At 44.2% G+C, this 22,458-nt stretch overlaps 1 protein-coding gene across 1 annotated transcript; it reads right to left on the bottom strand.

Annotated features, from left to right (window-relative positions):
- Nucleotides 1-651: 651 nt before the first annotated feature.
- On the bottom strand, nucleotides 652-12,845 carry LOC101173355 (phospholipase A and acyltransferase 3). The gene is made up of 6 exons (XM_004083947.3): nucleotides 12,627-12,845; nucleotides 11,158-11,194; nucleotides 10,733-10,776; nucleotides 9,202-9,310; nucleotides 8,720-8,970; nucleotides 652-1,187 (listed from the first exon to the last, which is right to left on the bottom strand). Exons 2-6 carry the CDS (start codon nucleotides 11,168-11,170, stop codon nucleotides 1,086-1,088), a joined length of 519 nt encoding a protein of 172 aa, XP_004083995.1. The 5' UTR covers nucleotides 11,171-11,194; nucleotides 12,627-12,845; the 3' UTR covers nucleotides 652-1,085.
- Between the last annotated feature and the right edge of the window lie 9,613 nt (nucleotides 12,846-22,458).

The raw sequence follows: 22,458 nt of genomic DNA, 5'->3' as shown, positions 1-22,458 counted from the left end.
AGTCCATTTTCCAATGTTTATTTTTTTCTGTTCACATGAGTGATATTATTGAAGGAAAACTACTCTGACATCTGAAAAAACTCTACATGTTTGTGGTAATAGGCTACTTTAACCCTTGTGCTATCTTAGATGACCCCCCCCCCCTTCCATTGACGTGTTCTCCCTACCATGACAAAGGTGGATAAAGGTGGAAAGATTTCATGTAATCCATGGACACCAGTGAAGATCACAAATCATTGAAGAAAAAAGGTTCAGAGCACTGTCTAGTGGGTCTAGATGACCCAACTCCCAATGTTAAAGTGACTAGGCTGGCACAAGGGTTAAGCCAAGTAACAGTCTCTCTGTGTATCTTCACTGCAGTAAAACGGCTGTGAGCTGAAGCAGATTTTCCTGGGACTGCAGGTGTTTTTCTGTTTGTCTTTAACGCTTACTTCTACCAGTTAAATTGGAAAAAGCTGTTAGAGAAGTTGAAGCTCCATTTTCATTTTACATCATCTTTTTTTAAGTCAGCTGAGATGAAAACTGTTTCTGAGATTTTCAGGCACTGATGTTCGTTACTGCTTCATATCTGAACCAAGAAACATGAAACCGAATTGCAATGATTTGCAGTGATTTGCAGTGATTCTGAAAGACTTCAAACAGACAACAAGCAAAGTTTCCAGCAAATAAACTTTATTACAACAGGGAAAAATCAGATGAAAGTGTCTGTTGTACTAAAGTCAACCTGAAACAGGATCATCTTTGATATCAGTAAAACAGCAGAGGGTTGAAAAAATGTTTCCTCTGAAAGTCAAAGATTTGGTTTGGAACAAACACTCAGCTCAGTCAGAGAAACGAGTAAAGCTTTTTAATGTAATAGAAAGATTCATTTCATTAATCCTCTTTTTAAAGTCAACTGAGATGAAAAGTAGAACAGTTGTTTCTGAGATTTTCAGGCACTAATGTTGGTTACTGCCTCATATCTGAACCCAGAATCATGAAATACAATTCTAATGGTTTGTTTGAACCAAAGAAAAAGAGACAGAACTACAAAGTATTGATTAAATCGGTGATCATGTATGATTCATGACTCCATAAAGGTTGTCTTAATATGTTGACCCATGTGAGAGTCCACCAATCACTGAAGCAACAATACCAGTAATACCACCCACAGCAGCTGCGGCGGCGACGGTTTCCACTGTCTGCGCCTGTGGGAACAACAACAAACTTATTCAGTTTGAAGCAGTGATTTTATGACAAAGATCCAAAACTCATCAGCATCTCAGTTGCAGAACAAAGACGAAGAGTAAAAATAATCTACAGAGTTCATAGCTTCAAATCATTTCTAACAATTCATTCATATTCTAAGCCGTTTGATCCCTCTCCCTTTCGGGGTCATGGGGCTGCTGGAGCCTATCCCAGCCGCTTACGGGCAAAGGGAGGGGACACCCTGGACAGGTGTCCCCTGCAACAGTAGGACTGTTGAGTGCACTCATTTGAGTGTTTTTTGAAGCTCTAAATTACAATTTTCCCTGAGATCTGTGGTTTTCTTTTAATTTTTTTCTTTGTTTCTGAAGTAGAAAAAAAGGATAGAAAAAATCTGTAAATTGACAGAATTCCAGAAGCCATGCGATTTATGTCTGAACAATTTTTTGAAATTGTTGAGTATAATTCTGTTATTAATACATTTGTTATTATCGTCAGTACGTGTCGTGTGAAATATTTGGGATGGATAGTCTAAACCTTGACAGGTAAAATTGACCCAAGCCTTCACCCAACCTGGAGTAAAGATTTCCCCTCTACCACAGTGGAGCAGTAGGAGCAAGTGTCAGCAGGTAGTTTGTGACTGCTTGCACAGATTGCTGATGGTGGATGAAGGACACCTGTGTGGGAGGGCGTGGTCACATACAGAGCAGGGAGGCTGTTATTCTCTTATAGAGCACCAGTGCGCGGCCGGCGAGAAGAGAGGAGGACTGTTGGAGCCGGCGCGTGGGGTTCCTGACACTTGGGCACAGCCTGCAGCAGGAGGACTGTTGGAGCCTGTATCGTTTGAGTTTGGCCTGCTCCTGGAGCCAGAGACGCGAGGTCCGTGACATTTGGGTGCAACCTGCAAGGTGCAGGCAGGACGAAGGCTTGGAGCCGGAGGTGCGCAATTCAGGACGCGGAGGCGGCAGAACACTGGCCACAGGTCTTCATCGGGACGCGGACCAGTAAATCGCTCGCGTGGAGGAGGAGGGAGGCAGCACACCCTCAGGAAGATCTCACACTGCCATTTGGAGACACAGAGGGGTGAACGGGCTTCACCCCTCCTAAAGTTAAGTGTGCCAGCTACACACTGAGCTTCTATGAGCAGCCAGTAGCTCAGTCACCAGTGGATTTTATTTGGGTTTTATATGGATTGACTTTTAACTCCTTTGCATGACTGTTTTTGTGTTTTTAAAACTATTTGTGGATTTGCCTTGTTTTTATTGCATGTGAACTGGTGGCTTGGAGTGCAGGCCTGCTCGTGTGAAGGACTTGGGTGTGGGACGAACATCAAGGTGGACACTTGGACAATGGCGTGATATGGACAATTACCACCACTGTTCTCCTGATGTGTTGGCTTTACATGTGTTTTATGTCATTTTTGTTTTTAGTTTTTTTACCATTTCTGGTTTTAGACTGTTTTATTAAAACTTTTTAACTATCAAGGCTTTGGCTGTCTCTGGAGCAACTAGCAAACTCCCCAGCAGATCCCTAAAATTTTTGATTGCTTTGGGGCTTCACCCCCACCCCTCTGACAGATGTTTGGCGTTGTCGGCAGGATTCTGCTGGGTAGAGTCACTGGTCGCTCCAGCATGCAGCAGGCCCAGGTAGGTGCAGCTGGCCCTTCAGCAATGATGATGCCATTTTTCATGGGTTGCCCATGGGTGCAAAAGTTTAGTGGGGAAAATGCTCAATTCAAGTTTGGGGAGTGGAAACACCAAGCTGAATCTATGCTAAGTTTTCAGCCTCTTACAGACTCTCAGAAAGCTGACATTCTTTTAAATTTACTTGAAGGTGAAGCAAAGAGAGAAATATTAACTCTGGAGAGATCACTTAGAGACACTCCTAAGAAAATTCTTGATGTTTTGCATGTTCTGTATGGTGATAACACTCACGTTTCTGTGCTCAGGACTCGTTTTTTTAATTGTAGACAACAGCCACCAGAGTCACTCAAGTCTTTTTCCCTGCGGTTGAGAGAACTCTTTCTTATGTTGAAACAGAGAAACGAGGCAGGACTTGAGGATGGTGATGCCATCCTACGAGACCAGTTTGTCATGGGATTAAGAGAAGGTTCCCTTCGCCAGGAGCTACGACGCCTTGTGAGGAAGACTCCTACATTGTCCTTTGATGAAGTAAAGATGGAAGCAGTCTCATTGGAAGAGGAACAAGCAGAACAATGGTCGCCGTCTTCCTGTATGGCAATAGGAAAGCAGGTGCCCCATGCACAAACCACGACAGACTGGAAAACAGAACTGAAAAATGAACTGCTAAAAGAGGTGAAAGACCAAGTGGCTGAAATGTCTAAAAATATTTTGTCTGAGTTACAGGAAAACCGAACGGTTCCAAACACACGTATGAAGCCAGAGTCTAATTGGAGAACAGATAATAGAGCCAGACCAGCTAGTAGGGGTATTAGAGGGACACCACGATATGAGTGGGACCAACAGGGCCGCCCAATCTGTGCTACTTGCAAAGAAGCGGGGCATTTTAGCCGCAGCTGCCACTCTAGAGCCCCCCATCAGGATTTTTAGTCCCACCGGCCACCGTGGGTCAGGTGACCGGACCCCTTAGCGCTGACCCACCTAGCTCCCCACCCTCAACCAGGTTTACAGAGAGCTGCCCATATGTCACGGTTAAACTAGATGACGTAGAAGTTAAGTGTTTGCTAGACACTGGGTCGCAAGTAACACTTTTTTGTGAGAGTCTGTGTAAAGACCTCTTCAAGGAGAAGCATTTGGGTGGGGTCCTCTCTTGGCTTAAACTTCGAGCTGCAAATGGACTAAGCATCCCTTATACAGGCTACATAGTAGTTGACTTCCAGGTGGGGGGGGTTCGGGTCCCGAATTGTGGGGTTGTGGTGGTAGAAGACGGCTATTTGGGTGAAAAGAAGGCCATCTTGGGCATGAATGTAATTTCTGAGTGTTGGGAAGAACTGTTCCAAAAGCACCGACCACCTCTTATAAAACGTCAGCCCCTTAGAAGGGCATGGGAGGATGTTTTTGCTGACTGTCAGCGTATCCAAGCTGTTTCAGATATGGAGCCCTTGACCAGGGTAGCTCGTCCAGCCTGCCAAGCATCAGTGACTGTACCGGCAAACAGCGAGGTGATGCTGTGGGCAAAGACAGCGCCTTGGCCCTGTGGGCCAAAAGTTTGCGCAATGGTGGAGCCGTTCACCGAAGGCGGCAATATAGAGGTTGCACGGACTCTAGTGACTGTAGACCAGGGTAGATTACCTGTGCGAGTAAGGAACTTGAATCCCTTCCCTGTGATCATTAGTAGATTTCAGAAGCTAGCCAAGGTCTGTTCGGTCAACCCAGAAAATGTAAAAGGCTGCAAAGACGTTTCCCTTTGCGAGGTGAGCACAGGTGTTGTAGAGGTGGCAGTCATTGATGTTGGCGAGTGTCTGTCCGCGGTAGGTGGGGAAAACCATCCCCCTTGTATTAAAGGGGAGGACCTCACAGATGAGCAGCAGCAACAACTGGGGCAATTACTTCAAAAATGGAGTCATGTCTTTGCCAGGCATGAGGATGATTATGGACGCACTAGTGTTGTGAAGCATAGAATCCCAACAGGTGGCGCAGAACCTATCAAAGAGAGGTACAGGCCTGTTCCCCCCACTCTCTATAAAGAAATCCGCAGTCTTTTGCAGGGCATGCTTGAGCAGGGCGTCATTAGAGAGAGCAGTAGTCCGTGGGCTGCACCCATAGTGCTGGTACAGAAGAAGTGCGGTGCCTGGCGTTTTTGTGTGGACTACAAAAAAATTGAACCGAGTCACTCATAAAGACGCTTTCCCCTTGCCTCGAATTGAAGATTCCCTGACCAGTCTCAACCAAGCAGATTGGTACTCCACTCTGGACTTGGCCAGTGGATACTGGCAAGTGGAGGTAGAGGAGAAAGACAGAGAAAAGACTGCATTTACAACACCTTTTGGCTTATTTGAGTTTGACAGGATGCCCTTTGGACTCTGTAATGCCCCAGCAACCTTTCAAAGACTGATGCAGCGCTGTTTGGGGGACCAGCTTGTTGACTCTGCTCTTGTATACCTGGATGATGTTATTGTGTATTCCAAAGACTTTGCAACCCACCTGGACCATCTGGAGCGTGTGTTTGAGTCCCTGGGGCGTTATGGTCTTCTTCTTCGCCCAGAGAAATGCAAGCTGTTTCATAAGAAAGTCAAGTTCCTGGGCCACGAAGTCAGTGGTGATGGAGTGTCGCCTGACCCAGAGAAAACCGCAGCTGTCCAGAGTTGGGACCGTCCTACCACAGTTAGGCAGGTAAGATCTTTTCTGGGTTTTGTGGGCTACTACAGGCGGTTTGTTAAAGACTTTTCCAAGATTGCTAAACCTCTGAATGAACTTTTGAGGGGCTCATCAAGGAGCAGGTGCAGAGGATCACCCTCTGTCCAATGGACTGATGAGTGCGAAGTTGCATTTCAGCAGCTCAAGCAATGCTTGCTACAAGCGCCAATTTTGGCATATGCGGATTTCACAGAGCCTTTCACTGTCTATACAGATGCCAGTAACTGCGGTTTAGGTGCTGTTTTAGCCCAGGAACAGGATGGAGCAGAACGAGTCATTGCATATGCTAGTCGGAGCCTGCGCCCATCAAAACGCAACGATGCCAACTACAGCTCTTTTAAACTTGAGCTGTTGGCAATGAAATGGGCTCTGGTGGAGAAATTCAAAGATTTTTTGTGGGGTGCGAAGATAACTGTTGTGACGGACAATAACCCCCTTGTACACCTGCAGACAGCAAAACTAGGGGCCGTGGAACAGAGGTGGGTTGCTCAGCTGGCCAATTTTGATTACACCATCCAGTACCGACCGGGGAAGGACCATACTAATGCTGATGTATTGTCTAGACTCCACATTGCCTCAACAAGCCCAGGGCCTGTTGGCACCCAGACAGTACATGTTATGGAGGTTTTGGATGAGACAGAAGAGCCCTTTCATGGTTGGGGGTGGAACCCTGGCCTGTGGAGACTGGAACAGCAGAGAGACCACACAGTTTGTGAGGTTCTGGACTATCTGGCTCAAGGTGGGTTACCAGGTGCAGCAGAAAGGCGGGTGCTTTCTCAGCCAATAAAGAGACTCTTGCAGCAATGGAGAAGACTCGAAATTATTGAGGGAGTGTTATGCAGGAGAGTAAGAGACTCCTCAACCTACGAAACTCTCCAACAAGTCGTGGTCCCGAACAATAAAACTGCAGCCTTGGTAGAGTTTTGCCATCAAAACAGTGGACACCCAGGTGCAGATCGCATGCTTACTACGCTGCGAAGAAATTTTTATTGGCTCCAAATGGAAAAGACTGTCCAGGGTTATATAAAGGCCTGCCCCCGCTGCGTGTTGTACAAAACCAAGGCTGATCACAGGGCTCCTCTTGCCCCATTCACTGCCAGAGCCCCGATGCACATAGTGGCAATGGACTTTCTAACATTGAGCCGCCCTACAGACAGATACCAGAACATTCTGGTTGTGACTGACTTGTTCACAAAGTATGCATGGGCTATTCCGACCCCTGATCAGACAGCAGTGGCAACGGCTTGTGCCTTGAGGACTCATGTTATACAGCCATTCGGCTGCCCAGAGGTCATGCATTCAGATCAAGGCCCTGGCTTTGAGCCAAGACTCATAAAAGAACTGTGCATGATTTATGGCTGTCGTAAGTCCCGCACCACACCATACCACCCACAGGGCAACGGGGCATGCGAGCGGTTCAACCAAACTTTGCTAAGCTTGTTGGGGACACTGGAGGCTGAACAACAAAGGCATTGGGCGGGGTACCTTCCAGGCCTTGTCCAGGCTTACAACAACACCGTGCATGCCTCCACTAAATATGTACCTTCCTTCCTAATGTTCGGCCGCCACCTTAGAACCCCTGTGGACATGCTGACAGGAGCATTGGCCTCGTTGAGTACCACTACCACGACAGAGTGGGTGAGTAGGCACCATCAACAGTTGACTTATGCTTACAACAAAGCGTCAACCTCTTTACTGCAAGCAGCCAGCACAAACAAGAAGATCTACGACAAGGCTGCCAAAGATTCCCCTCTGCTTCCAGGAGAGCGGGTTCTGGTCTTAGACCAGAGGAGAAGGGAAAAGGGTAAACTTAGTGATAGGTGGGAAAGTAAACCTCAGGTTGTAGTAGCCCAGCCCTATCCAGATCGCCCTGTCTACAGAGTCAGGCCAGAAGGTAAAGACGGTCCTGAAAGGGTTCTGCACCGTAACAATTTGAGACCTTGCCTCCCCTGTCTCGTCCCTCAAGAGTTACCAAGCGAGCCAACAGCTGAAGAGCAAACACCCGCAGATGGCCTAGCATTATGGGGATTTGCCTTTCCCCTCCCAGTGACAGAGGGGTACGAAGCTGCTCAAGCACCTGAACCAAGGCGCTCCCAGAGGATTAATAGGCAAAGGCCCCAAAGGTACCGTGAGTAGTTCTAGGGACTAGAACGCTTTCAGCCGGGGGGAGTGTCAGCAGGTAGTTTGTGACTGCTTGCACAGATTGCTGATGGTGGATGAAGGACACCTGTGTGGGAGGGCGTGGTCACATACAGAGCAGGGAGGCTGATATTCTCTTATAGAGCACCAGTGCGCGGCCAGCGAGAAGAGAGGAGGACTGTTGGAGCCGGCGCGTGGGGTTCCTGACACTTGGGCACAGCCTGCAGCAGGAGGACTGTTGGAGCCTGTATCGTTTGAGTTTGGCCTGCTGCTGGAGCCAGAGACGCGAGGTCCGTGGCATTTGGGTGCAACCTGCAAGGTGCAGGCAGGACGAAGGCTTGGAGCCGGAGGTGCGCAATTCAGGACGCGGAGGCGGCAGAACACTGGCCACAGGTCTTCATCGGGACGCGGACCAGTAAATCGCTCGCGTGGAGGAGGAGGGAGGCAGCACACCCTCGGGAAGATCTCACACTGCCATTTGGAGACACAGAGGGGTGAACGGGCTTCACCCCTCCTAAAGTTAAGTGTGCCAGCTACACACTGAGCTTCTATGAGCAGCCAGTAGCTCAGTCACCAGTGGATTTTATTTGGGTTTTATATGGATTGACTTTTAACTCCTTTGCATGACTGTTTTTGTGTTTTTAAAACTATTTGTGGATTTGCCTTGTTTTTATTGCATGTGAACTGGTGGCTTGGAGTGCAGGCCTGCTCGTGTGAAGGACTTGGGTGTGGGACGAACATCAAGGTGGACACTTGGACAATGGCGTGATATGGACAATTACCACCACTGTTCTCCTGATGTGTTGGCTTTACATGTGTTTTATGTCATTTTTGTTTTTAGTTTTTTTACCATTTCTGGTTTTAGACTGTTTTATTAAAACTTTTTAACTATCAAGGCTTTGGCTGTCTCTGGAGCAACTAGCAAACTCCCCAGCAGATCCCTAAAATTTTTGATTGCTTTGGGGCTTCACCCCCACCCCTCTGACACAAAGAGAGGGTTACATTGTGTTTCCTGTCCATTAGTCAGGCTCACTAAAGCACCAACAATGATGACCTACCTGACGAGACTCAGCTTTGCCGTAGCGCATCTCAGTGGCAAAGTGTTCGCAGTTGTACTTTGTGAGATGGTACGTCAGTGAAACTCCAACAAGAGAACAGGCTTTCTTCACGATCTCATCTGCTGGAAGAGGTTTGTACTTTTTATCTGAGCTGTTGTTGACTCTCCACTTGTCCTTTCCCACCACATCCTGAAGCTTCTCTTTCATCACGATGCCACCGACTCCACGACTGCTGGAACCTGACAGAGCATCTCAAAAGAGAAATGAGAGAAAAACTGTTTTCATTCCAGCACAGCAGTAGAAACATTTTGGATGCATGTTCAGCCTAAACATGAGGGAAAGTTTGATCTGTCTCGGTTTTATTTGTTTATGTCTCAGGAGACGCTCTGTTGACCCTGTGTCCCCCAAAGGGAGACAGCAGGTCCAGAAAATGGATGGATGGATGGATGGAGGGTTGGATTTCTAGGATTTGGTCAACTTACTAGGTGCGCCAAAATGAATCACGAATCCATTTCCAATGTACACAGCCCAGTGGTTGTAATTACCACGGAAGATCTCAATCAAGTCTCCAGGTTTCGCTTCCTTTCCATCCTGAAGATAAAAAAACACATAAGAAATCTAGAAGAAGGAACACAGCTTCAAAGACAAACTTTTAACCAATGTTTAAACAAGTTAAGGCCTTGACCACATATTTAACAGCTAACATAATTTATGCAGTTCAGTCAGTCCCACCAACTTTATGATTGACAATCAACACCACCTTCCAGATGTGTCAGCAGCTCTCCCCCTTCTGAAAAGATGGGGGAGAGCCGTACTATCCAGTACAATGACTCTCACCCCAGAAAATCTATTTGGTCCAGCAATATATCTCATCTCCGCCCTTCTCTCACTCCTCACACAACTGCTGTCCTTGTTCATAGGCATCGCTCCCGTGACACGGACAGAGGCGCTCACCACAGCTACTGAACCCTCCTCATAACTTCCTCCTTCCTCACTTACCCTCTGTTTGCATGAAATCCATTCCTGGTTCTCTTCTAATTTTCTCCAACTCATCAGTTCCATAACTGAAGTCCTCCCTGTAGGCACTTCATCTTCTATTTCCAAATCCAATAGCTTCTCCATCTCTATCAACGACTTCTCTGTCCTTTCTTCCCCTCAGGTCAAGAGTCTGGGTTTCATCCTTGACAGCAAACTTTCTGTCCAATCTCATATTAATAACATAACCCGTTCTGCTTACTTTCATCTATACTTTCAGCAATATATCTCATCTCCGCCCTTCTCTCACTCCTCATACAACTGCTGTTCTTGTTCAAAGGCACTTCTTGAATCGATTACTGTAATTCCCTCCTGTTTGGTTTGTCCAATAAATCTCTCAAGAAACTGCAGCTTCTCCAAAATTCTGCAACCCGCATCATCACCAGGACCCCGTTATCCCACCACATCGCACCAATTCTCCAAAACTTACACTGGCTTCCCATAAAACAAAGGATTAGTTTCAAGATTTTCCTCATGACCTTCAAGGCACTCCATAACCTAGCTCCACCCTATATCTGATCGTCTGCATATCTCTATTCCCTCCTGCTCTCTCCACTCCTCTTCCTTTCTCCAGCTTCATGTCCCACCTGCCCGTCTTGTCACCATGGGGGGCAGAGCTTTCAGTTGCTTCACCCCCCAGCTATGGAATTCTCTTCCTCCCTATCTACACCATACTGACTCTGTCACTGTTCAAATCTAAACTCTGAACTTAACTTTGGAAACAATCATACAGTTAATCCATTCAGTTCACACAACTCCATTCTGTCTGTTGTTTGTTTGTTTGTCTTATTGATGTTTTATTCTGAGATTTATGTTTATTCATGTTGATTTCTTATTGAATTTTTCTTTTCTTTTTGAACCTTGTACAGTTACCTTGGGTGACCTGAAAGGCGCTTGAAATAAAATGTATTATTATCATTATTAATATCACTGTATAAAAATCTTTTTTCAGGTCAAAAATAGTTTTCCTTTTTAAACCTTATCTCTGCTTTTCTCCAGTTGGAAGGCTGGGCTTGAAGAAGCTGAAAAAAATGAAACAAAAAAATTGAACAATCAGAAAGTACTTTTGTCCAATTTTGATGATCTGAGCTTCAACAGGTGAAGATTCTTCCCCTACTGTACCTGGTTTTTTAGCTTCAACACAAAAGACACATTTGTACACAAAGTGGATCAGAACAGATTATTTCTGAACATGTGAATTAACTGTACAATAATGTAATGACACCACAAATAATAGGTTTATAGATATGCTAAAGTATTGAAATATGCATTCTAAAGGCCAAGAATATTGCTTTTAATGCTAAATTCAGACCTTTCTTTTAAAAAAACATGTTTTTAACACATTATGATGGCTTCTATAGTGGGAACAGGACTTGTGTAAAACAGATTCAAGTGATACTCACAAAAGAAACTCATGTTAAGGCCGAGGAAGAGTTTGTTCTGCAGGTGAAACCAAAATCAGTCATGATACAGATAAAGCTTGATTCTTGGGTGGGGGGGGGGGTCAAAGCACACTTGGGAGGCAGGAGGCAGACTAAAGCATCTTTCAAACCATGACAGCCAGTGTTTTTGCTAAACTTCTGCAGAGTTTGAGGGTTTTTGTCTCAAAACTCGGATTCTCTGCAGTCCATCATTAAAGCCCAGCTGAATAAACAGAAACAGTTTTCCTTTTCATTCAAATCTTAAACACATCAGAGAAACTAATCCGACTGTTAGGATTTTCTGAAATGATTTCACACAGAAGGATGGAATTCAGGTTATTGCTTTAGCAGAATGTTATCTGAAGGGAAGAAGGGTTCCCACGAAGATTTGTTTCTATGAGTGCAAATCACAAAGAGCTCAACATGGAAAGTGATTCATTGGGTCTGATGTACGATTGATTCTAAAATATGGTTTTCAAGTCTTTGTGCAGCGGTTTGACTTTTTGAAGAGTTTAGGGTAGATATCTCTGAGTCTGAGAGCCGGATCTGCAGCAGACCGCCTCTCTGAGGAGGACGGATTTACAGGGAAACAAAAGTGAAAGTTGAACAAGATTGTCTGATCTAGATGTTTCTAGGAGTTTCCCAGAGATTATGCCAACATGACTCCACACCCTTTCCCTTTTCCTGTTTGTCTTGGCGCTGGGATTCCTGCAGACAGACTCAGCTGAGGTCACGGCGGAGACGTTTTCATCTTCATTTTCATCCCTTTATTGTTGTTTTGTCCATCAAAAAGTGATGCAAATAAAGATTAAAACTGTCTTTATTAAAATTCTCAACAGGAATGATTGTGATGACCCCCTCCCCATCCTTTTTTGTGTGATTTGTTTGCATTTGGTCAAACAAAAAGCAAGTTGACTTGGTGACTTTGATGGTCGTTCTGTGTCTGAGTTTTGTCTAAATTATATTTTAACATAAAGTTAACTTGGATTGATGTTTTTTAAATTCACAAGAATTTGATTGAATGTCATCAAATCCCACCTTTTATCCCAAAACAATTTTAAAATATTTTTATTTTTGCTGTGATGTTGAATTTTCAGAAATCAACAATAGTGGGATCACTGTTTGTTTCCAAAAAGTTAATTAAAAAACTAAACCAAAAGTTTCAAAAAACAAATCAACTTTTTTAAAGTTTAATCTTTGAAATCGACTCCAACATAAAATCTGCTTTTGGAGTATTTAGTCAGATTAAAGGTTGAAACATCAAATCATTACCGTTTCCATCATCAACGAAGTGGGTTCGCTGTTTTTTTTCTCCATATTAACAATGACATTCATAGGGTAAAGTACAAAATCAAGATTACAGCATCAGTCTGATTCTCATCGTAAATGAACTGAAACTCACATCTACATTCCAGTAGACATTCATGACAGAAATAAGAAACTTTCCTCACCTGCTGCTGCCGCTCCTCTTCCTTAAGTTTGGTTTAAGTTTTGCAGGCTTTCTGCTGCCGGACAGCCTTTTGTTCTCCACTCAAGTGTTTCCCAGAAGTGAGTCAGTTCCTGAAATTGCCCTGAACTTATTCTGACTCCCATATAAGGAAGAAAACTCCAAGGATTCATATGAATGCAAAAACAAATCACTTCCCTCCTGTATACATGAAGAAGACTGCATCACTGCCTATACAAACTTTAAGACAACAAAAGAATAAACTGTAGCTCCACAGATGCAGGAAGCTGCATCTCTGAGACATTTGTTACCATTTTTACAGGTTTTAGTCAAACTTTTGGGTTAAAAACCAGAAGAAACACCACAGAAAAAAATCTGTGAAAGCTGAGCTGTGAGAGAGCGACCTCCTGTGGTGAAAGAGGGAAACACAAGAGAACAGAAAACTTCAGAGCGCGCGTCCTGACATGGAAAAAATATCTCATTCCCACAAATTAATAACTTGTTCCCACAAAATAATATTCCGTTCCCACGAAGTAATTCATAAACACGGATATGCTCTCCGTCCTGGCGCAAAAGTCGCTTTCAGCGGTAACTTCCGTGTCTCTGTGACCCACATTCGTTCCAGTAAGGAAAAATAAAAACAAGAATGATCCATTTATTATTGTCCCAGTGAAAATAAGAAAAATATCTAGGATATAATAATATATAGGATCTAATATTTAGGATGCCTAAGCTTGCTGCTTCGCCATACCGAGCGATTCTCAGAACATAGCTCCTACGAGCTCCCGCCTGCCACAGAGCTCTTTTGCTTGTCATGGCGGCATTCGGGCAGCTGGCTGGTAAACGGCGGTCTGGGATATTGTAGTTTAGGGTCAAATAGGAATAATAATATTCAGGACTTTTATTAACATACTCGTTAGCAGTCGCTTTACATCCGAAGGCTAGTAGGCCACATGCGACGTAGCCTATCATTTGTCCTGTTGTATTTAAATGTTTTACAGTTATATTGGTCGAGATGCATTATGGGATATGTGTGATGCATGATGGAATACGTAGCATGTAGTCTTCGGATGTTAAGTGACTGCTAACAAGTATTTTAATAAAAGACAAGTCCTGAATATCATTATTCTTATTTAACCCTAAACTACAACATCCCATACCGCAGCTGGTAAACGGCCAGCCAGCCGCCCGAATGCCGGCATGACAAGCAAAAGAGCTCTGCGGAGGGTTGGAGCTTGTAGCACACAGCTGGAGAATCGCTGCGGTATTGGGAAGCAGCTAGCATGGGCATCCAAAATGTTATATTTTTATTTTTTTCATCAGGATCGCAGTCATTCAATAAATTGATCCTTCTTGTTTTTATTTTTCCCCTCTTGAACGAATGTGGGTCACAGAGACATGGAAGTAGCGGCAGAAAGTGGCTTTTGCGGCAGGACGTAGACCGTACCGGGATGTGAATGAACCCAAACGTGGAGACATGATTACCGATGCTTTTGTGCTCTTTAAAATAAATAAATCAGATCTCTAAACATCCTCATTGTCTTCCATGCAATGTAATGAGACACACACAGACAGAAATCTGAAGGTATATGCTGTAAATCAAGTATCGCTAACATCCGTGTTTATGAATGACTAATCACGTGAATAATCGTTTTGTTCCCACTAATTAATTATTTCGTTTACACTAATTGAATATTCGTGGGAACAAGATCTTAATTTGTGGGAATGAGATTTTTTATTTTTTCCATGCAGGGCTCAGTAGAAAACTGCTTCTGAGAAAGATAGGGCAAAAAGTCCTGGATAACACATTTAAGGCTGGAATTTTACTTTATTTTGAGAAAAGTAAAATTTTATTATGGTTGTCATGTTTTATATTTTAGGATAATTTTTTCCTGAAATGAAAGAACTGCAGATGCTGTTCAGCTGCTTTTCTGGTTTCTTAAAGTTAATTTCACTGTGATATTTTCCTCATTTTTAGTCATTGATCATTTAGTATTCCTGTTAGTCCTCTTTGAATCATCCCTTCTTTTCAGCATCAGAAGGCAGTCATCTTGTTTTTTCTGTATTATTGTGCTGACAAAGAGAAGTCATAAAGAAATAACAGAACTTTGTAAAAATCCATTTACCAAGAATTCAAAAACAAAGTGCAGATAAATGAAAAGTGTAATACGAGTGTATCACAATTATTTTCTGAGGGAAACAAAGATTTCCAGAAAGAATCAAAGTATGTTCTCCAGAGAAGTGTAAAAATAATCTTTTGGTTTTTGTCTTGTGTTTTTATATTTTCTGTTTCTTGTTTGGTTTTTAAAGGTTTTTCCTGCTCTGTATCTTAATCACAAGAGGATTTCAGAAGTACAAAATATGTCATCCATCTATTATCCATCCATTATCTATCCATCCATTATTCATCCATCTATTCATCCATCTATCCATCCATCTATCCATCCATCCATCTATCCATCCATCCATCCATCCAAGTGGAAACTCAGAGAGCTGGCTTGCTATGTGTGCCGGCTGAGCCTCCAAGTAGCGCTAGCCAGCTACCTGGTGACCAGCACTGAGTGCCTACTTAACCCTTGTGCTATCCTAGGCACTCTGACATTGGGAGTTGGGTCATCTAGACCCACTAGACCAGGGGTCGGGAACCTTTTTGGCCAAGAGAGCCATAAACGCCACATATTTTGAAATGTAATTTCAAAAGAGCCATACAATAATGTAGTTTCCCTTTCCCACACTGAGGCACTGAGACTTAACCTCTTTTAAGGTTCTTTATTCTGGTTACTGTAGACCACAACAAACGCCGTACAATTCATTCAGCAACTCCTGAATCTCCCCTGTCGACACGAGAGCGCTTCTCCCTAATTTATATTCCCCCCTCCCCCTCCAGCCCTCCCATTACCCTTATTCGGCCCATAGCTGAACCCCATTGGTCCAAACTACCTAACAACAGGCTGAGCGACAGAACTGAGGGCCAATCAGATCTCTGCTTGACGCGTTCAATGAACTCCAGAACTTTTAACGCGGCCCAACAGCCACCCAGTCCAAGTCAGTCCACGATCATATGTTTAAAACTAAATATACAAGTGAATGTGTGCATTTGATGTAATTTCAACATTTTTAAAGTACAATAAGTCTGTGGATTCCTTTGAATAACATTGTTATGCTGTTGCTGATAAATGATGAGTATTTCTCGTGGTAGTTCTGCTGATGGTCTAGTCTGGTTGATACGTGGTGAGTTTCAGCTTCATGCAGGCGTTGAGACTTTAAACGTGATCTTAGGTCTGAATGTTCTGTAGATGTGAGACAGACTGCTCATATGCAGACGGGGAGCCAAACACACTCACACGCCCAGTGAGTGACGGGCAGCGGGTTTTACGTTTTTACAATCCCTGCGCGATTCACCTGCTGCCTGTCCCCACAACCCCCCCCCCCCCCCCCCCCCCCCCATGCTTTCTCCCTCACACATCCCGTCTCCGCTACTGCGCGCTCTTTCTCAGAGACGGGAGCGCGCACTTTTAGGCACGGCAATTCACAGGTTTCCAGCTGGTACAAACTCTGTGAAATAATAGATAATACTAACTGATAGCGCTGGCGCAGATTTTTCTCTCTAAGCACCGCTACTACTGCGCGCCTCTGGCATCGCATCGCGCCCGAGAAGGACTGGTCTAATAAAAAAAAAAAAGTATAATTAAAGATTTGTCTGCCACATGTGACCATCAAAAGAGCCATATATGGCTCGCGAGCCATAGGTTCCCGACCCCTGCACTAGACAGTGCTATGAACCTTTTTTCTTCAATGATTTGTGATCTTCACTGGTGTCCATGGATTACATGAAATCTTTCCACCTTTATCCACCTTTGTCATGGTAGGGAGAACACGTCAAGGTAAAGGTGGCGTCATAGGATAGCGCAAGGGTTATGCCAACGTCGGCAAACACAGGGTGGGGCCACCATGGAAACCGGGGACAAACCCATTTGGGGCCCACATTTTCTGCCCACTTTTAAACGGTATGGAGCCCACTTGGCTTTGTTTGCCAGATTTGCCATGTTTCTAAGTCTCTGTTGGTTTTTGGGCTCTATGTACAAAATGCACATCCACTGAAAAAATCTACAAAAGGTTAAGAAACGGGAAAAAAAACATGTTAAAAGACAATAAAACCCACACAATAAACACTTAAGATAAAAAGGCAATTTATGTTCAGGGGCGCCGGATAAGCCGCCCAACCACCGTCGGTCAGCTGGTGGGAGCCATCCACAGTCCAGTGAGACTCCACAGCAACAAGCACACGTGCAGCTGGGCGTATCCGCCGAAGCGGGGGTGGGAACCCGGACAGGGATCACAATTTAAAACAGTAAAGGGCAAAGCAGCAGCTTTAATCCCCTATTTTTGGGGAGCCAAGAAGGGCGTGCATCCAAAACACGTTTCCATCACTGAGAGGAGGGCGGATCTAGGTGAAACGCTCTCGTCACGCTTGCAGGCTACTGTCACCACGCCGCACATGCGCCAAAACCCGGCTGATTGCTCGTGTACAGCGAACTGCCTGCATACTCCCGTTCCACTTCCAGGGGCCTGTTTCAGAAAGGAGGTTTAGTGTAAACTCTGAGTGCGTTAACCCTGAAATCAGGGAAACCCTGGGTTTTCCGTTTCAGAATGGGAGGTTTGTTAAACCAGAGTAAGTCAAACCCGTTTCTGAAAGAGAGGTAACTTATACTCGGAGTCAGTGTCCATGGTTACTTAGGCTGTGAACCTAACCTGGTCGGGAGCAGGTTTTATCCGCTAAACTCAAGGTTTCTGCCGGTCCCCTCCCCTTTTTAAAGACGAAGCGGTATTTTCCGCTTTAACCTTCATTGCCCACATTTCCGTCACACAGAGACGGTCTAAGGCCACATTTCCACTGCAGGTCTTGATGCCCATATCCGATTTCCTGACTATATCTGATTTTTTTGACGACCCGCTTACATCATCTTTAAGTGACCCGTATCTGATTTCTGCATTTACACTATACAATGCTGAAACTATCAAACGTAGATGTTCTGAGGACTACGTAGCAGCATTTCAGCATTCCGCGGACCTTTTTCGGACTTTTGTGACTGCGGTTGTCATGGAGGCAACGTTGCGACGGAAGGAGGCGTTGCCTTGGGCGCTCCTGAGGGGATGCACGGGGGAGTAAAAAGGGGGGCTGCTCAGTATGGAGTTAATCTCCATAGCTCGGCTCTCTCTGAGTTTTGAATGAGGAAGTGTTTGCAGACGTGCTGTACTAACAGTTTGATCCAAGTGTTGAACCTTTCCTGTGCGATGACTTCTCTTTTCTGACCGTAGTCAGAAACACACGGGAGATTTCTTCGGGGTTCACTTTCCCGTTCTGAACCCTCAGCCTCCAGAGTGGGTTAAAAAAGACTCCAAAACTTTTGGGGGAGACACCTTATTTTTAATTTACGGTTCTCCGACACTCCCCCGCTCCGTGCTCACACCCCCTCTCCTCTCCTTACACAGACACACACACGCAAGCACGCGCGCGCGCTCCCACACACACACGGTCCGCATCATACACGCCCCCCAAAGAAACAAACGGCTTCTAGCCTGGTCCATAGCATCGGTGTCCCGCTTCATTAGTTACCGTTTGCGTCCGGACCGGGACCGGATCGGGAATAACAGCGGTTTCCGACTACGGTCTGAAGCCTGAGGCTGAAAGGTAACACGCTGACAGTAAATCAGCGCACAAAAGCACCTTAATAAGTCATGTGATCTCAGTTGGTGCTCTCCTGAGTTGACGTCACTGACGTACGACTCGCATTTACTGGGGAATATCCGATTTGTCTGCTTACATGACACACGCAAATGCAGTTTTCCGATTCGTTTCCGATTTATTTCCACATATGAGAGAGGCCTGTATCCGATCTGAGAAAAACAGAATCCATGCGCTTTTGTCCTGCTTACCCGGTCACCAGTCATATCTGATCTGTGCCACATGAGAGGAAAAAATCGGAATTGGGTCACTTGAACCATGCAGTGTAAAGGCGGCCTAAGTGACAAGAATGGCTTGTCCTTTTTTGGAGGACCCAATAGACGAGGAGGCTGCATCAATTCCTAGAGAATTACATTTACGTCGTGCGAGGATTTTGAGACCTAGACTCGATTTTTTGTCATTTCCCCATACATTTTTGTTTGAGCGTTACCGTTTTTCGTTGCAATCAATTACATATATACAATGAAAACAACATTAGATATGTATTGCTATGTAGATGTTTCATATGTCAAATATTGTCAACATGCCTACATCCATGACATGCTCAAATTTGACCTGATTAAATTATGTTTTTATACTTCATTTTTAGCTGCTGCCATGTTCTTTTAATTCCTGCAGGATTGCATCTACATGAAAATGAAATCAGGGACATTGAATTAGATTAAAGTAACAATTACTTTTTGGAAACACAATTTGTTAGTACTGCTTACTTTCTTAATCCCATATAAACCACTTGGTCAATACAAGGGTAGACAAAAGTTCACCTTTAAAAACACAATTGCATGTATTAATATTAAACTGACCAACGTTTGCAAGAGGGGAAGGTTAACAAAAAAGTCCTCTAAACATTACCGACGTTAAATGCATTTTCCCCCAGATTGGTTCTGTACACTATGCAGCATTTCATGCAATCACACCAGGAATAACACTTCAAAAGTACACCTAAATATCCCCATTTTTATTTCACACCTTACGCTATTTAAAAAGTTATTACAGTCAATATTTTATAACAATGATTTAAATGCAAACTTGCGCATTAACTTGAGCAGCTATGTTTTCCCACGCTAACTGTCTCTGTTTTGCAGATGCAGCGGTGTTGCTTTTCTTCTGGAATATGTGCTCATATTCACTGTAACTCTGCAGCAGCACGTCAAGTTCAGCTGGCGAAAAATATGCAGACCTCTTTTTTTCACGGTTGTCATGGTGACTCGTAATATCTGCGCTCCATTGGTAATGGCTTCTTATAGTCGCGGTGCGCACACTTAACTCCGAATCAGTCCACTCAGAATTGATTGACCTAACTCCGATCAGCTTCTCTGAAACAGAAAACTCAGAGTTGTTAATCTCTCGATTGACCAACTCAGAGTTCAAGTTTAACCTCAGAGTTGGTTGAACCTCCTTTCTGAAACAGGCCCCTGATGCCTTGATGTATGGAAACAACAACAGTTCATATCCAACAATGGGAGGAGGAGGTGCTTTTAAAGCACCGCGACCAAATTACAGTGAGGTCAATGAGTATTTGATCACCCTGTGATTTAGCAAGTTCTCCCTCTTAGAAAACATGGAGGGGTCTAAAATTTTGATCATAGGTGCATTTCCACAGTGAGAGACAGAATCTGAAGAAACATTCAGAAATCACGTTGTATGATTTTTTAAAACAATTTATTTGTATATTACTGTGAAAAATAAGTATTTGATCACTTGGGTTAAACAACTTTAATATTTGGTACAGAAGCCTTTGTTAATGATTCCAGAGGTCAAACGGTTCCTGTAGTTCTTCACTAGGTTTCTACACATTGCTGCAGGGATTTTGGCCCACTCCTCCATAAAGATCTTCTCTAGATCTGTCAGGGTTCGGGGCTGTCGCTGAGCAACACGGAGTTTCAGCTCCCTCCAAAGATTCTCTATTGGATTTAGGTCTGGAGACTGGCTAAGCCACTCCAGAACCTTGATCTGCTTCTTACGGAGCCACTCCTTGGTTTTCTTGGCTGTGTGCTTCGGGTCATGGTAATGCTGAAAGACCCAGCCACGACCCATCTTCAACGCTCTGACTGAGGTAAGGAGGTTTTTGCCCAATATCTCACAATACAGAGCCTCGTTCATCCTCTCCTTAATACAGTCCTGTCCCCTGTGCAGAAAAACTCCCCCAGAGCATGATGCTTCCACCCCTGTGCTTCACTGTAGGTATGGTGTTCTTGGGATGATGCTCCTCCTTCTTCCTCCTCCAAACACGCAGAATGGAGTCAAGACCAAAAAGTTCTATTTTGGTCTCATCTGACCACATGACTTTCTCCCATGACTCCTCTGGATCATCAAGATGGTCATTGGCAAACTTCAGACGAGGAACCTTCCGTGCGATACATGATTTTAAACCATGACGTTTTAATGTTTTACTTATAGTAGCCTTGGAAACGGTGGTCCCAGCTCTCTTCAGGTCATTGACCAGCTCCTCCTGTGTAGTCCTGGGCTGATTCTTCACCTTCCTTAGCATCATCGATGACCCACCAGGTGAGATCTTGCGAGGGGCCCCAGTCCGAGAGACATTGACAGTCATCATTAGCCTCTTCCATTTTCTGACAATTGCTCCAACAGTTGTTCTTTTCTCACCAAGCTCCTTGGCAATTGCCCCGTAGCCACTTCCAGCTTTGTTAAGGTCTACAATTTTGTCTCTTCTGTCTTTTGACAGCTCTTTGGTTTTGCCCATGTTGGTAGTTAGACTTCTGACTGATTGTGGGGGGGCACAGGTGCCTTTATGCAAGCTAACCACCTCAAACAGGTGCCACTCATTTAGAATCATGAGCAGAGTGGAGTTGGACTATTTCAAAGCAGAACAGCAGGTCTTTGCTGGTCAGAAATCTATCTGATAATCAAGTGATCAAATACTTATTTTTCACAGTAATATACAAATAAATTGTTTAAAAAAAGCATACAACATGATTTCTGAATGTTTCTTCAGATTCTGTCTCTCTCTGTGGAAATGCACCTATGATGGAAATTTTAGACCCCTCCATGTTTTCTAAGTGGGAGAACTTGCTAAATCACAGGGTGATCAAATACTTTTTGACCTCATTGTAACCATAGTGTGTTGCACGCAGCCTCATAACTGGTAGCCGTGTCCTACTTACCACATTAGGAAGTGGAGACACTGGGCCTTCTCCACAGCCGCTGTGGTTTTTTTCATTCCAGGAGAGGTCCTCAGTGATCTGCACGCCCAGGTGGCTAAAAGAGTGTACCCTATCCATGCTGTCTCTATTGATGTACAGTGGGAGTCTGAAACTACGTGATCAGGCCCAACTTCTGCTCATGTGATCAGATCAGGACATCTCTTTTCACTGCACTAACCTCTTTGTGTTCATTTGTGTGCAGATCCAAGGACATTACTTTAGAACAGGGGTGGGCAATTCCAGGCCTCGAGGGCCGGTGTGTCTGCATGATTTCCAGATAGTCTTGCCCTACTCGTGGCTGATTACCTGGTTCAGGTGTGTCCAGCCAATCAGAACATGCCAGAGCAGGGTATGCTGGAAAACATGCAGGAATGCGGCCCTCAGTGCCCACCTCTGCTTTAGAAGGACTTTCTCAAAAAAACAGTTCTGTTGTTTCTGAGATTGGTGCCATAGACTGTAACATGAATATGCTGATGAGTCTTCATTACTATCTCATGTAAATGTAGACATTTATTCATTTTTAAGAGATGATTGATTTTTACGAAATGGTGTTTTCATGGAGTTTGCGCTTTGTTGACGGTTCCTTAACAGCCGCCTCACTGCTGTGTCTCCATTCACAGCTGGAAGAGATCATTTCTCATTGAAAGGCAAAAAAAATCTTTTTTCTTCAGAAATGCGTTTGTAGTTCACTCTCTGTGTTCATACAAAATGATTGAGATACTTGCTGTCACATTTAAACGTTTATCAGAAGAGTTGTTGAGACCAGAAGTCCGAATCTGTGAAGATCTGAATAACTTTAACAAACTGATTTTTTCTTAATTTTCATAGCGACAATAATAATAATAAAAAGCTCCCCTAATTTTGTTTTTAATTTCCCCCTCTCGTATTATTGAGGGACATTGAGCCTTCAAAGTGGGTCACAGACA

This window comes from Oryzias latipes, chromosome 24, assembly GCF_053564925.1.
Source record: "Oryzias latipes strain Hd-rR chromosome 24, Olatipes_Hd-rR_3.1".
Taxonomy (NCBI): domain Eukaryota; kingdom Metazoa; phylum Chordata; class Actinopteri; order Beloniformes; family Adrianichthyidae; genus Oryzias; species Oryzias latipes.
This window is presented reverse-complemented; position numbering and strand designations above follow the sequence as displayed.